Here is a 12105-nt window from a genome sequence, read left to right as displayed (position 1 = left end):
TAATAGATTTTGGATTACAAATAGTGCACGGGCATTGTATGATGTAAAGATCAGCCACCAGAAGATCATCCATGATGCTATTAAACAGTAGATCAGGCTCAATAGCTTCATTCTGTTACTATTTCTCCACACATTGATTTTTGAAATCATTCTCCTTTGAATGTAGGCCCCTCTGGTTCCACTGTTCTGGATAAGGTGATGCAGCTTGTCATGGCAAAAATAGGCTAATTTACAGGAACTGATGCTTTCCAGTCAGGCATTAAAATAAGGAATTGAAGTAATCAATCCCATTAAATTGGACATCTGTTGTGGCGAACTTACCGGAATCTGTACGAGACAGCATGACTGAGCACTTGGACAAGTATGAGCTGTTCACAGAGAGTCAGCATGGTTTTGAGAGAAGTATTTCATGTCTGAAACTGTTTATTTTTTATTCATAGGTCACTAGGTGGATGGGACAACAGAGTATGGATCTGGAGGAACACATCAAGCCAGGCAGCATCAGAGGGGCCGGAAAGTCGACATTTCAGGTCAGGATTGTTCTTCAGACGAAGGGTCCTGACTCGAAACATCAGTTTGTCTGGTCCCATGATGCAGCCTGGCCTGCTGTGTTGCTCCAGCTCCGCACTGTGTTGTCTCTGACTCCAGCATCTGTAGTTCTTGTAATAATTAGGTGGATGGGGTTGTTTTATGTACATGGACCTCCAGAACATAACTGAAAAAGAAATTATCACCAAGATCTAATGCAGTTAGATTAGATTCCCTACAGTGTGGAAACAGGTTCTTCGGCCCAACAAGTCCACTCTGCCCTTTGGAGCATCCCACCCAGACCCATCCCCCTATAACCCACACACCACTGAGCACTACAGGCAATTTAGCATGGCCAATCCACCCAACCCACACATCTTTGGACAGTTAAACGCAATATTGTCACATGGGATGTAGGAGACGGAGATTTGAAATTAGTGAACTCACTTATTGGATGTAACCTGGACGTAGGCCACACCAACTTAGCACTGGATCAGCCCACACCAATTTGTGCAGGCTTTGGTTCAATGGCTAAATTCAAAATGCATGCCCAACAACAGCTTACAATCATGTCATTCCATCAATCCAATAGCCCAATCGAACAAAATATAAACTAACCCATGTAAAGAGTATTAGGGCAGATGGTTAAAAGCTTAGTCAAAGAATAGGGAAACAGAATACTCTGTAATTGGTGAGACGCCATTAATTGTTGCTGTTGAGAGAGATTTGAGTATCTTTCTATAAGATCATAAACATCCATTGACAACAGAAAATTGGGAGAGGTAATCATGTTGAGGAACAATATTCTGTGGGGGGTTGTCAGGATAGATGTTACAAGGCTGCTTCCTGGCTAGAGTGTCTAGAATTTAGAAGTTGGTCTGAGGATAAGGAGAAGGCCATTTTGTGCTGAGGTTGGGGCAAATACCTTCCCTCAAAAGACGTGAACATTTTGGTATGCTCTACATAAGAGGCATGTGGATGCTCAGTTGTTGGGTTTCATACAAAGGATGAACAGATCTTTGAACCTTATGGGAATCAAAAGATATGGGGACCTAGGCTGAAGATCAGGGAAAATTTAATTCAATGGCAGGTTTGGCTCGAGAATGACTGATTCCTGCATATATTTCTTACAATCCTAGGAAATTATGGCAGAACTTCATACAGTTCTTTCAAAGACAGGTTATGTGAATAGATAGAAATTGTGGCAGATGAAATTGAATGTCATTTTTTATTATTCAATCATGTGATGTGGGAAATGCTGGCTCAGCCTTATTTTCCAACTATTTATTGTCCAACTCTAAACACCCTGGAAAAGGTGGAGATAAGCTGTCTTTTCGAACTTCCTTAGTCCTTGGAGTGTGAAAACTCCAAAAGTGCTATTAGTGGGGGGAATACCTAGATTTTGACCCAGCCACAGTAAAACGGTAATGTAGTTCCACATTGGGATGGGTTGTGGCTTGAAGAGGAGTTTGGGTCCACCTTAAATAAGAAGATAGATTAGAAATTATTTTTCTGGTGAGACACCAGGAATTGCGCGTAAGAAAAAGATGATTTAGACATTTTAGTTGAAAAATCACAGAACAACTAGTGCAGAGACAAAATTGATTGAGATAACTAACGGAGTGTTGATCATAATCTGAAAAGGAGCTGAATACAAAACATACAGACCCCACCTGGATCAATGTTGGAGGAGTACTGTGTAGATTCATCAATACATCAGAATAGAAACTTATTGTCACACATACTTTTAAATGAAAAATTCAGTGAAAAGTTTTATAAAGTTGACCCATCATGGTGCCTAAATCAATGACAGAATAGCAGATACCCAGGAGTGAGTATGGTCCAGAATCAAATCAATAGCTCAGAGTATTGTATTTATTATACTTGAGAGGGAGTTACAATCTGATCAGAGGGATTTGAGTATGTTAGCTTGCATTGTATATGTGTTTCTCTCTGTTAGTGCTTGTGTGTGTGTATACATCACTGAGCGATATGTGTTCGCCTGTGTGTTTGTGCCTGTTACAGAGTAAACCACTGATTGACGTGTTTTTGTGTGTGTGGCCTCAGCACTCCTAGGTTTCAACAATGAAATGAAGCAAGTTTCCCCATCCTAACTGCCACAATTCTGTCCCTGCTAAAAGATCATTGGTCAAATAGTCACTGCCCATACTCCCATGTGAAGAATGGTCACTTGGGCAAACTGCTGAAATGATTCCGAATAACATGTCATGATTAAAGAACTCAGATTTATATGCATGACACCAAACTTGATTCACTCTTGAACTGTCCTACATAAACTAAGATTAAGAACTGCTTATTCCATAGCTATCATTCTGGAAAATGGTGCTATATCATAAATGACTGGCTCACATGACAAAAGAGACACAACATAACTTAAAGCCTCTCTCTGTACGGTAGGTTTTCTATGTTTTTATATTACTCAATAAGGAGACATTGGAAAATCATATCACCTGATTTTGCTCCTTCCCACCTCTGACAGGAATATTCTGACACCCTTTGGTAGTATTTTGACCCCCCTGCAGTAATACTCCAAATAAGCCTGTCATAAGAGATCTTGCCTAAGGTCTTGCTAAATTCCGTACAGAAAACATTAACGCCCTGCCCTCATCAAACACTTTTTCGCTGCCTGAAAAAAACTTAGTCAAGTTTGTGAGACGTAATCTTCCCTGCACAAAGCTATGTTGCCTATCACTAATAAGTCCATATTTTTTCCCAACATGAATAAATCCTATCCTAAGAATCATCTCCAATAATTTCTCTACCACTGACTCAGAGTGCTTGCCTGCCTGTAGTTTCCCAGATCCTTCCTGTTGTTCCTTTGTTTTAGAAGGGCATGTTGACTATTTTCCAGTCCTCTGAGACTTCTGTGACTCAAGAAGGTACTGTAAAGATTTCACACAAGGCCCCAGAAATGTTCTCACCTGCCTCCCTCAGCATTCTGGGATAAATCCTATTCGGTCCTGAGGGCTTAATATTTTTCAAAACACCCTACACCTCCCTACCACAACCCCACAATACACAGCAGCTCACTAATATCCCTCCTCACTTCGGGCTGTATCAGTGTGAGAGAGCATGTGAGAAAGGCTGTAGGTGCTGCAATAATTTAAATTTCAAGACTGAGATTAATAGAGTTTTTAAAATTAAGGTCGTAAGGCATGAAAGCAAAGGCCGGCAAAATGAAATTGTTGTACAGATCAGTCATGATGTAAATGAATGATAGAATGGTCTAGTCTTCCTCATCTTCAGCTAAAGTAGAGCTACAGAAGAAAATGAGTATAGTAATTTGCTAACAGCTGTAGTCTACTGTTATCTTTTGAAATATTTCTGAAAATGTGGAAGTTTACATCACTGTTCCTCACCCAGTACGCTCAGGAAATTACTTCCCAAAGATATACCGCTTAGAAGCAGCAACATGGCTAGAAGATGGAATCACTATGTGAATTAGAAAGACAGTTTGTTCAATTATACAAGCTCCTGAAGGCAAATCCATGGAACAACAGAGTTGGACAAAATCTGAGAGATCTCATCTATTCTCCAGATAAAGAGAAACACAAGATGAAACAGACCAAAACATGTTTGTCTATCAAAATATTTGAGGATTCTTAAATATCTTTTGTTCTCAGGAGTCTGGATGGGTTTGGCAAAACCACATTTATTTCCCAGACAGCATTGGCTAAGAACCACAAATTGGCACCAGAGCTACACAGGCCAGCTTCCCATTCCTGTAGAGCATGAAAATATTTTTCAACCATTTAGATTCTTAAAAACTCTTGTGACTAGTACTTCTGGTACCAGCTCATAAATTATTCACAATTATGAAGTTGCTTGTGCAACCCTATGTTTAACTGAGACAAAGTGCAGGTGTATATCAGGTAATCTGTACAAAACATTACAAGGTTTTGCTTTTTATTAACACCTTTTTAATAGGTCAAATAACTGTACAGTTCATTATATTCTTCCTGAGAATAATTTATACCCCAAAATGAAGGAGGGAGTTCCAGAGAACAGGTAATACATATGGAAAATAGAAATAAAAATGTACCACGTCTGCATACTACACTGTTCCCACAAACTCCTAGACAAGCCAGAAACAAGATGGTTAGTAACTAGTTTTTTTTTAAATTGTGATCGTGGCTTTTGTTTTAAATAATTAAAAAATGAAGTTAAACAATGGTAGAAGAAATATTAATACACAGCACTCAAATTTTGCTGCATCTGCAATTGCAGCACAATCTGTTCCAGGTTTTCTCTAAACTAGCATGTATTTCCGCTTGAAGCACGATACAGTCTCAGGTCTATTCTACATGCTAGTCTTTTAATTAACACTTCAGAGTGTTGCTAAAATACAGGTGAACCTCCATTCACACGCTGAGTGGAGTAACGAAGGAAGTTTTTTTTGTTACCTTAAATGACTTCAGTCTGAAAATATAACATCTTTGTTCAAATCCTGTTGATGTATTGCAGCTAAATATTGGTCTATTTCTATTCAGTGATTACAGTTCCAGTCTGGAGTTGTTGTACTGTACAACAAGAATTCTCAGCCCTCGGGTGTCCCGGAATCCTTGACTTGACAGTACTTTCTCTGCTTTTTATACATATGTCGATAGATAAAGTCTCTTTTTGGCTCTTTGTGATTCCACATGCTGGTGGTAGATTTGATCACACAATCATTTCAAAAACCCCCAGAGCAAGTTTCGGGCAGCTAGAGTGGCCGAGGTTGACCTCCAATCATTTTCAGTCTGGCTTGGTCGATAACATCCAGCAAATTTTTGGCATCCACAGCTAATGCATGTGCAGCTGTCAGCATCTGCTTCTTATATTCCTGCTGAAGAGTTGTCATCACATATTGTTGGGCCAGCTTCATTTTTCCAATTAATTCTGCTAGGTCAGAGTTCAGTAGCTTTTGTGCCATCTCAATCTACAGAGGAAACGTAAGGTTAGAGGCTTCCACAGTCAAACACACGTAAAGTATTAATCATAGTATGTAATCATAATTCTAAAAACTGGTATCAACATTTCAAAAAATTAAGCAGCATTTGGTTGAATTAATAAAACTATTTTAACTACATTGTTAAGCATTAATGCGGATATTCTACTACTCTATGAAACAGGCAAATTAAAAAATTGAGTAATGCAAAGAAAAATAAAGAAAAAGATGCAGTCAAACATAAGAAAAATGTAACTTTTGATTATGAAAAGGTTTCAAAAGAGTGGATACAGAGGGACAGAACATTTCTTCTTGTGGGAACAGCATAACCAGAGACAAATGGTGTAAGACTGTCATCATGAAACCCAGATTTCTGAAGAAACATCTGCACCCAAACAGTGGTGAGAATATGGGTTTCGCCACTTAAGGGTGCGGTTGAAGTAAATAGTACAGATGCATTTGAGGGGAAACTAGTCACAATCATGAATGAGAAGGTTGTGATGGTGGAGAAGAGAAAAGATGGGAGGAGGACTGAGGAGCAGAAACACTGGCATGCACTGATTGGTTTGAGTGGTCTATTTTTGTGCTGCATTCCTGAGTTAACCATCAAAAATCCTTTGGGTCTTTTGGTACATTTTAATTAAAAGAGCACAAGGCCAACCTTTGCTGGAAAATAACTGATATGGTCACGATGCATGTTTTACTAATGCATATGTTAGGCAACAAGTTCAGGCAAACTTCTGCCTCACACAAATGGCAATTCACGATTCAAACTCGTTACTGTACTCTTAAAGAAATCGCAGGATTTATATATTAATTGATATACTTGGAGCAGAAAGTTAGGGCTTGCACTCAATGGTATCTTTCTAAATACTTAATTGTAATGCAATGCCAATGAACCTCATTGTAACGAGATAAAATATGCACTAGTGATTTTCAAATTCCATCATTATGATTTTAATAACAGAGGCTTTCATGGAATGGCTTGTTTTTTAAAAAAGAAACATAACATCAACCTAAATCAGTCCAAAGATGTGCAGGCGAGATGGATCGGCCATGCTAAATTGCCTGTAGTGTACAGGGGTGTGTGGGTTATAGGGGGATGGGTCTGGGTGGGATGCTTCAAGGGGCGTTGCGGACTTGTTGGGCCAAAGGGCCTTTTCCACACTGTACGGAATCTAATCTAATCAAGCCACAACCATCACCTGACCACACTGGTAAGCCAAGCTTCATGAAAACAACATGGTATAAACAGTTGTCTGAACTCAAAGTAAAATTTTATGATACTAAAACTAATTCACCGAGTCAGGAAAAAGATACTAATTTTCCATTTGGATTCACAGCTCCGTCAAGTTTCACATGTTAAAAATAAAAGACGTGAACTGCAATTATCACATTTAGAAACAATTAAGTTAGACATGGAAATACACAAACCAACTTGTATTTTAAGTTTTGGCAGAGCATAACAACAGATTTTTGACCACAAACTGAAACCAGTTGGAGAAAGCACTTTCAAGAAGGAAAAAGTGCCCAGTGACAGAACTGATAAAGAAGAAACACCACAAACTGAGAACTCAAAGCAGAACTGCTGTTGATTTGCCATTGCTGATGGTTCAAGTCTGCACAGTCCGAAGTTAAAACCCTCCACCTCAAGGACTTTAAACTGTACTCTCTTTTTGATTCCTTTTGTACTGGACTCTCCCTTAACCTTTGTAACCACTGCATAGACACATGATCTTACATCTTATCATTTCTCTGGGGTTAGAAAACAATTAAGAAAAAGTTTCAGGGTAAGTATAGTATTATTAGGGAGACATATAGCGTCCAGCTACAAAGAATGCAAATTCTTATTATGGCCAACCCGGCAGGCTGCAAAGAGGGGAGCTGATTCAAACCTCCTCAACTGGTTAGAACTAATTTTCAGTCAAGAAAATAATTTAAATAGGTGAGTTTCATTCTTGAATGAAGTAATTTTGTTTTAAAGATTCAAATTAAAAATAGGTCCTTGCTGTCTTCCTGTCCCACTTAAGCCAAACCTTTCCTCTTTATTTTTTCGGTATCTGATTTCACTAATTCACCCTTTTTCTCAGTTGCTCTTCTTCTCCTTTCTGAAGCCTTATTTAATTGATGAAGGGAACAACATTGTTGATCATTATGTTCCCAGGTAACCCACAGCCCTTGGTGTGCTGTTTAAGTTACTGCAAGTCTGAGCTGAAAGTGCAAATTATACTTGAGCTGAAGGGTGCAATAAAATGCTACATTTCTGCAAGATTTGATTTACAGATACATAGGAATTGAGAGATGTAATCTTTTCAACAATGCCGCTTTCACAATTTTGGTGATACTAAATTACAGCTCTTATTGTATGCCAAAAAGGAATGCGAGATGACACAAGCAAGTTAGCAGACCAAGTTCAATGTGGAAAATTTTGTATCAACACCTTTCAGAGGAAAACAACGAAACCATGTACAGCCTAAATGGTAAGCTTATTGGTAGACTGGAGGAACAAAGATATAGAAGGTAAAATACATAGCTTGTTAAATACGTGAGAGAAGTACAAAGATACAACTCTGGATTTTATATGTCAAGCTACTGACAATATAATGGAGGAACTGACGTTATATTTTTTAGGTCACAGCATGATGATCTGGGCAATTCATTATAGGAAGGATATGAGTTCTATAGCAAGAGTTGGCTACAGTTATATCAGAATTTAAAAAACGGATATCATGCTTGGCAGATGGTGACAATACTGTAGCTTTAAGAGGTGTGCTTTGTCCTGGTTTCTTTGAGAGAGACAGGGACACAAGTGAAGAGCAGTCTATGAGAAGAAAAGCAACTTGTGGGTCCTTGGAGTTTTTTTAAATAAAACAACAGAAGCGATATGAGTGAGTGTGGTCAAACTCTCAATGATCCAGGAGTTTTAACTTTCAGCACTTGTTGTTGGGGTCTCAGCAGGTCTGGAATACAGTGACTCTCTCCTGGCTACTACTCTCTCTCTGGGAGCTGCTGCATGAATGTCTTTCTTGTTGATAGGATTTCTATCACCTGTTTTTCTGAATTTGCCTTTTTCTCAAGGTGCATTTTTGGGATGTTTACTAAATTGGAACAGTTACTGTTTCATAGTAAAATAATATATTATTCTGTTAAGTTTTCCAGTATAGTTAGATTATTGTAAGTTCCTCTTTCTTTTGTTGCATTTTAACTACAGTGTTGGAATGAATTGTGTTTTGCTGAATGTTGAGTAGTTTGACCAAAGTGCACCTGCGATACAGCACCTCGCGTTTATCTTTGAAGTAAGAAAAAGTTAGGGTCTAGGCTACTTTCTTAATATATTTTGAGGGGGTCTGGTCTGGTTCATAACAAATGGGGGCTCTTGTTGGGATCAAAATCTCGAATTCACGCTTTCTGTTGGTTAATGAAGCTAATAAGTGACCCTAACCTCATGCGATAATATCTTTTCTTTGGCACTTTATCAAATGATGAGGGAACTAAATGCAATATAAAAATGTGCAGATAGCACAAACTTGGGTGGGAGGACATACTGTTAGGAAGATGAAAAGATGCTTGAGTATAATATGGACAAGACAAATAAGTTGGCAAATGCATGGCAGATGAAGTTTAATGTGGATAAATGTGAGGTTAACCACTTTGGTAGCAAAAGGGAAGGCAGATTATCTGAACAATGGTAGATTGGGAAAGGGGGAGGTGCAACAAGATCTGGGTATCATTGTACACCAGTCAGTGAAAATAAGCATACAGTTGCAGCAGGTGGTGAAAAAGGCAAATGGATGTTGGCAGTCATAGTGAGAGAATTTAAGTACAGAAACAGGGAGGCCTTGTTGCAATTTTACAGTACCTCGGTAGGACCATACCTGGGGTATTGTATGCAATTTTGGACTCCTCATTTGAGGACAGATATTCTGATTATGGACAAAATGCAACCAAATTTTACCAGAATAATTCCTGGGATGGCAGGACAAATGTATGAAAAAAGACTGGATCAGTTTAGAAGAATTGAAAGGCAGCGGGGAAACAGTCTCACAAATCCAAAAATTCTAACTGGACTAGACAGGGTAAACGTGAGAAAGATGTTCCCAGTGACTGGGGAGTCCAGAATCAGGGGTCCCAGTTTAAGGATAGGGATAAAAACAAAATTGCTGGAAAAGCCCAGCGGGTCTGGCAGCATCTGTGAAGGAAACAACATAGTTAAGTTTCAGGTCCGCTCTGAGGAAGACCTGAAACGATAACTTTGTTTTTTCCTTCACAGATGCTGCCAGACCGGCTGAGCTTTTCCAGCAACTTTGTTTTTGTTCCTTCGTTACAGCATCTGCAGTTCTTTCAGTTTTTATTAAGGATAGGGATGCCCACTTCGGACTGAGTTTAGAAATTTCTTCACGCAAAATGTGCTGAACCTGTGGAATTCTCTGCCACAGAAAGGCTGTTGAGGCCAAACCATGTAATGTTTTCAAGAAGGAGCTGGATATAGGTCTGGGTGCTAAAAGGATTGAAGAGTACAGGGAGAAACTGTGAACCTTGTGATCTTTGTGAATGGCAGAGTCAGCCTGAAGGGATGAATGGCCTACTCCTGCACCAATTTTCTAAGGTTAAGTTTCTCAGGAACAAGAGGATATGGAATGAAGGATGATTTGACTAAATACATGTCATTGAGATCTCAACAATACCAGCAAAGTCACATTTGTAGCCCATCCTTTACTGCACTCCTTAAGACTTCTTTCTTTGTCCAAGCTTTTGGTCTTCTGGTCTATTATCTTTTGATGTGCCTTGGGGTTACAATGACGTTTTACAACACTAAAGTGCCTTGAGACATTTCATTAGATTGAAGGCATTATGAGTTGTTGCTATCCCTAGCTGGCCTGATACTGGCCAGGAGATTGGCACTCAGTCACATAACGTGGGACTGGAATTACCAGCTGACCAGGCAAGGTACAAGTGGCAGATTTTCTTCATTCAACACTGTTGTCTTTATTGGAGTAAGAGATGGTTGAGGATGGGGATTGGGTTTAATAGAAGTTTTGAAAAAATAATGAAGGGTTTTGACAGGCTAAATACTGATTGTTTGTGCTACTGGGAGGAGTGGTAATCAAACAACCTCTCAGAGTTTAATGGAAGGAGAAATGTGAAAGCCCCGAGTCATTTTCTTTCCCATTTATTAGATCTTAGAATGCTTCAATGGCTACTGAAGCAGACTTCAAAAACATTGGTGATGAAATTATTCTTTCGCATAAGTACAATGCTAATAGAAGTTTTAAAAAAAATGTAACAAACTTAATTACCATTAATATGAGTTCCATTATTCGCACTCAGGTGCCTTAAAAAGCACGAGTCCTTAAAAAGCAGTTTAGAATTCTGGAATCTGAGATAGCAGACAGCTACCATGCATCGAACAGTGGCTACATCTGTCTAATGCACTCAAATACAAAAAAAAGCACATTCTACTTTTTAATATTTACACTGCAGCTGCACAACTTGAAAGAAATTAAAAACCAAAAGAACTGCGGATGCTGTAAATCAGGAGCAAAAACAAAGTTGCTGGAAAAGCTCAGCATATCTGGAAAAAAGTTAATGCTGGGGTTTTATATAATTATTACCTATCATGTTGCACACAGGGAGTCAGTACCGTGTGCTGTCTTCAACTGAAGCAAGCTGAGCAGACAGTAAAGTTGAGGGGAGACTGTCATTACATACAGCAATGTGGGCAAAGTGTGTGGTTTAACAAGTTTACACAAATAGTTTCCATGATAAATGTAGACATAGGAATTTATGATGAACATGCTGCCAAGAAGTGAGATTAGATTCATTTATAAACACATACACAAAGATTTACTTATTAACCAGCAAATGCTGTATGGTAAATGGCAATGAGTTTGATCAATTAAAGGCTAAACAAAGTCTTTGCTTACCTCTCTATGGGTGCTTGCCGGAAGTGAAGGAATGGTTTCATCCACTGTAGCCAATAAAGTTCTCAATGCCAAACCAACCTCCTGAGAACACATTTACCAGAATCAAAGCACTTCTGACAATAAACTGATCAATTTAGTGCACAACATGGATAGTGAGACTCTCACTTTTTTTTTATCTTTGCCAAGTTTAAATAAATTGTGTTTGGCAGAACAGGAATCAATAGAGTTTTTTTTATAAACACCACTGATTTGTGACATACTCAAACGTTCTATTTAATTAATTTTGCTTTGAACTTTTTTTTTACCATGGTGAGATGAAAAGAAACAATTTTGAAGCCCTTTCTGTTCAGGGTAGTGAAGTGATCTTATTTGGCTGTTTTTCATCACACTTTGAGGCAGCATTAAGGTTCAACGATGTTTTACCACAGATGATCTCAGTACTCTGGGAAACATTGCAGAATTGTGGAAATTAAAAATCTGTAATTCACAATGATATTTTCATAATGGAATATAAACTCGATATTTTAGTTTAATTATCTTGTTGTGTCTCAACTTAGAGTCAAACTTATAATATTGATTTTGACATGACTGAAAAAAACTAGGCTTATTGCCAAATGAAATCAATCAGGAATCCCTTTGTTGGATTTATTTTCTCACAACTATAAGGTTAGAAATGGTATAATCAAAAAAGTCTGAGAACAGCAA

At 38.5% G+C, this 12105-nt stretch overlaps 1 protein-coding gene across 17 annotated transcripts in view; it reads right to left on the bottom strand.

Moving 5' to 3' along the window:
* Window positions 1-4438: 4438 nt before the first annotated feature.
* The window catches only part of LOC125451742 (focal adhesion kinase 1), a 481699-nt gene continuing 474032 nt past the window's right edge, over window positions 4439-12105 (bottom strand). For all 17 annotated transcript variants that reach the window (XM_059646207.1, XM_059646206.1, XM_059646200.1 and 14 more), the window contains 2 exons: window positions 11401-11481; window positions 4439-5467 (listed from right to left, as the gene is read on the bottom strand). In XM_059646207.1, coding sequence (XP_059502190.1) covers window positions 5252-5467; window positions 11401-11481 — 297 coding nt within the window. In that variant the 3' untranslated portion in view covers window positions 4439-5251. The remainder of the gene's footprint in view (window positions 5468-11400; window positions 11482-12105) is intronic.

This window comes from Stegostoma tigrinum, chromosome 5 (genome assembly GCF_030684315.1).
Source record: "Stegostoma tigrinum isolate sSteTig4 chromosome 5, sSteTig4.hap1, whole genome shotgun sequence".
Taxonomy (NCBI): domain Eukaryota; kingdom Metazoa; phylum Chordata; class Chondrichthyes; order Orectolobiformes; family Stegostomatidae; genus Stegostoma; species Stegostoma tigrinum.
This window is presented reverse-complemented; position numbering and strand designations above follow the sequence as displayed.